Source organism: Bufo gargarizans, chromosome 11 (assembly GCF_014858855.1).
Source record: "Bufo gargarizans isolate SCDJY-AF-19 chromosome 11, ASM1485885v1, whole genome shotgun sequence".
NCBI lineage: Eukaryota > Metazoa > Chordata > Amphibia > Anura > Bufonidae > Bufo > Bufo gargarizans.
Window position 1 is genome coordinate 25542915 of NC_058090.1, and position 3978 is coordinate 25546892.

At 42.9% G+C, this 3978-nt stretch overlaps 1 protein-coding gene across 1 annotated transcript; it reads right to left on the reverse strand.

Moving 5' to 3' along the window:
• Nucleotides 1-281: 281 nt before the first annotated feature.
• LOC122921262 (zinc finger MYM-type protein 1-like) lies at nucleotides 282-2789 on the reverse strand. The gene has a single exon (XM_044271242.1). The coding sequence runs from the start codon at nucleotides 2787-2789 to the stop codon at nucleotides 282-284; it is 2508 nt and encodes an 835-aa protein (XP_044127177.1).
• Between the last annotated feature and the right edge of the window lie 1189 nt (nucleotides 2790-3978).

Genomic DNA, 3978 nt, shown 5'->3' on the forward strand with positions numbered 1-3978 from the left:
TTTGTGTCATTCATACAAGACAATGCCACTGTACATATCAACACATCCAGTCCATTACATTACTTTAGCCATAGCACAGACTTTCACACACCATTTACTTACATCAATTAATTTATCCTGAAACGGACACGATGAGGTTTTTAATAACTTAGATGACTTTAATTAAATATATTAATATATTAAACTGAAATGCAACTTGTTGAATACAACAAATGAAACTGTAAACATTTCTGACTTAAGTGCAAACTGTTGAATATTAAGATCTAAATTATACTTGGAAACTAAAATGCCTTTCGCCGAACTCTCTGTGTGGCAAAGCTGTTGATGAGCTCTTCATAGTCCAAAGATTTTGTGAGTTCAGACTCTATTGCCAACACTGCCAGGGAGTTCAATCTTTCCTCTCCCATTCTGGATCGCAAGTAGTTCTTCACTCGCTTCAAAGTCGAGAAAGAACGCTCAGCTGAGCAATTTGTTGCTGCAGTACACAAAAACATTCTGAGAGCAATGTCCACATTTAAATAAATACTTTGCAATCCTCTCTCTCTTATCATTCGGGACATCACCAGAACAGAGGTATCTTCTGCAGAAGAACTTATTAAGTATGAACGAAAGTGGAGGCACTCATCAACAAAACACTCCTGTTCCAAGTCTTTGCTGTAAGAAGAACAAAGGTTATTTGCATGCTGTGAAATTGCTGATGGCTCAGTTTTTGATAGTTCAGTAATGAATTTAAACTTTCCAACAAAAGAGTCATATGCCGATTTTCTTCTCATAAGTTCAGCAACTAAGTTGTCACAAATAACATAAAAGGTGTTAATGCGAAAGTTTTCTTGGGCTACCTCTGCCTGTGTCTTGCTGGAAGTTGCTGAAACTTTCTGTGCTTGTACACCTTTCCTCTTAGTCTCATAATCCTTCACAACTGATTTTTCCATTGCAGCAGCTTCAAAAGTCGGGAATAGGCCTCTGGTTTCTCGAACAAACTGGATCAGTGACTCATACAGCTCCCCTACAATTCCAACATCAATACCAATGCTTTGGAGTTTTTTGCTAACTGCACCAAATCTATCCAGGATAGTACCCCACAAACCACTCATAAGTGCAGTCTCCAGACGTTGTATTTTATTCAGAAGACCTTCAGCTTCCTTGCATGTTCCTGGTGCCTCTGCTGTATTTTCCTTAATTTTTGTTAAGGCTTCGATTACTTGAGTCCAATTTCGATTTAAGCTTCGACAGGCATCTTCCCTGGCTGACCATCGTGTGTCAGATAATCTCTTTACCGCTACAGTGTTTGGCACAGATGATAAGTGTTTTTGTAAAATCTCCCATCTGTGAGTGGAAGCAGTAAAAAAAATGTAAAGGTATTGTAGGAGACCAAAGAATGAACAGGCTTCAGGACAACTTTCAGCAGCATGCTTCCCTACTAGATTTAAAGAGTGTGCAGCGCATGGAATATACACAGCAAGTGGGTTTCTTTCCAGAATTCTGGCTTGCAATCCTCTATAATGGCCAGACATATTGCTTGCATTGTCATATGATTGACCACGACAGTTGGCAATATCAAGATCATATGACTTAAGAGTGGTGAGGACCACTTCAGCCAGTTGTTCCGATTTATGTCCAGGATTTGGAATAAAATGTAGAAAGCGCTCAATCGGTAAGCCATCTTCCTTGACATACCTTAAGATGAAGGCCAGCTGATCCGTGTGGGAGCTATCCGGTGTTGAATCAACACTGATAGAGTAATATTTAGCAGCCTTTGCCTCCTTAACTATCTGCTTTGTAACAGAATCTGCCATAAGCTGAATAAACTGCTCACAGGTAGTGAATGAGAGGTAAGATGTGACTCCTTTTCCTGCATTGCCGTAACGGGCAATGTGTTCTGCTATAAATGGGTCAAATTCTGACAGAAATTCAAACATCATCATGTAGTTTCCGTTATGTGTGGAACCAAAACGGTCATCTTTCCCTCTGAAAGCAAGTCCTCGAGTGCCAAGTGCCTTAACTGCAGCAACAACTCTTTTTAAAACATTTCTCCAATATTGAATTTCATCAGAACGCTGCTTTGTAAGACTTTCATCAATTCTCCCCAGTGTACATGCTCTCGATTTTAAAGATAGCACACAGGATTTGTGTTCAGCTGAACGCTCGTGTTCATTTAATCGAGCCGTGCCATTTTTCCAGTCATTGAAGCCACTTTCTGCCAACTGGGATTTGCCACCAAACAAACGACATGGAGCACAAAACACTACTCCTTTGCTTTTGGAGTAAACCAAATAGCTCCTTTTTTGTTTCTCTCCATTAAAGTTTTCTTTTTCAAAAAGGTGTTTAGTTAGCAACCTAGAATGGTCCGCATACAGCCTTCTCGACTGTGTAAAGTCCAGATTCTCATTTTGAATTATTCCATGTTTAGCCACATGGTCTCTGGTGCAATCATTTAAAACCCATTCAGCAGGGTCAGAGCTCACTCCTATTTGTACAACAGGATCATCAAATTCTACTGAACTCGAAGGACCTGATTCAGAAGTCTCTGTTTCTCTGGCAATACTAGTACTACTGGTAGCTATGGAAGTATCATAACTGCATGATGTAGCAACATCAGTTTCACAGATGTCAGCAGTTAAATCTTCAACTACCTCCTCACCCTGCTCAGTATTAGAAGAAGCCACAGGTTTCGTGAAAAATTGCTCAATTTTTCCTGTCTGTTCAAGCTCCCTGGCTTGTTTTTCACGCCTAATTTTTGCATTTTTTCGGTAACCTGCTCCACTTAGCCTTTTTCGCCCGTCACTCATGGCTGCTAAGAATAGTACCAATGCTGTGAAAATCAACCGACAGAGCATCAGTGAAAATCAACAGGCATAGCGTCAGTGAAAATCAACAGACATAACGTCACTGAAAATCAACAGACGTAGCACGTGCTGCTCGGCTATAATGGAAGGAGGCTCTGAAGGAGCATGCTGCTTCTCATGGGAGGTCGGCTTGCTGTCTGCTCTCCATGGCAACAGTCAGACTTTAATCAGGGACAGAGCAGAGAGAGATGCAAGTGCGAGGGCCCTTTTAAGGCTACTTTCACACTAGCGTTCGATCGGATCCGTTCTGAACGGATCCGATCATAATAATGCAGACGGAGGCTCCATTCAGTACGGATCCGTCTGCATTATTTTAGCATATAACAGCCTAAGTGTGAAAATAGCCTCGTACGGATCCGTCCAGACTTTCAATGTAAAGTCAATGGGGGACGGATCCGCCTGAAGATTGAGCCATATTGTGGCATCTTCAAACGGATCCGTCCCCATTGACTTACATTGTAAGTCTGGACGGATCCGCACGGATCCGCACGGCCAGGCGGACACCCGAACGCTGCAAGCAGCGTTCAGCTGTCCGCCTGTCCGTGCGGAGGCGAGCGGAGCGGAGGCTGAACGCCGCCAGACTGATGCAGTCTGAGCGGATCCGCTCCATTCAGACTGCATCAGGGCTGGACGGCTGCGTTCGGGTCCGCTCGTGAGCCCCTTCAAACGGAGCTCACGAGCGGACCAACGAACGCTAGTGTGAAAGTAGCCTAAACCCTCCCTAATTCTCCCCCCTATAACCACCCAACCCCTTACCCCATAAAACATCTAAGTAATAGATTTTTTGTGAATTACTCTAATTTAAGTACTTACAGTTTTTGAAGACAGCAGACTCAGTGTTCACGGTGACCGTGTGCAGGATCTGTTCTGCACTTGGAGGAGATAAGGCTCACCCTAGCGTTGCCGGCCCGTGACTCCACCTAGGGTTGGGCGATATCAAAAATATTCAGTCGATAACGATAGTAAGAAATTTATCGCAATAACGATATATATCGCGATAAATCCCGTTTAAAAGAAAAAACACAAGGAGACGTTATACTGTATGGGGGGCGGGGGCAGCCACAAGGAGACATTATACATACTGTATGGGGGCAGACATAAGGAGATGTTATACTGTATGGGACAGCCACAA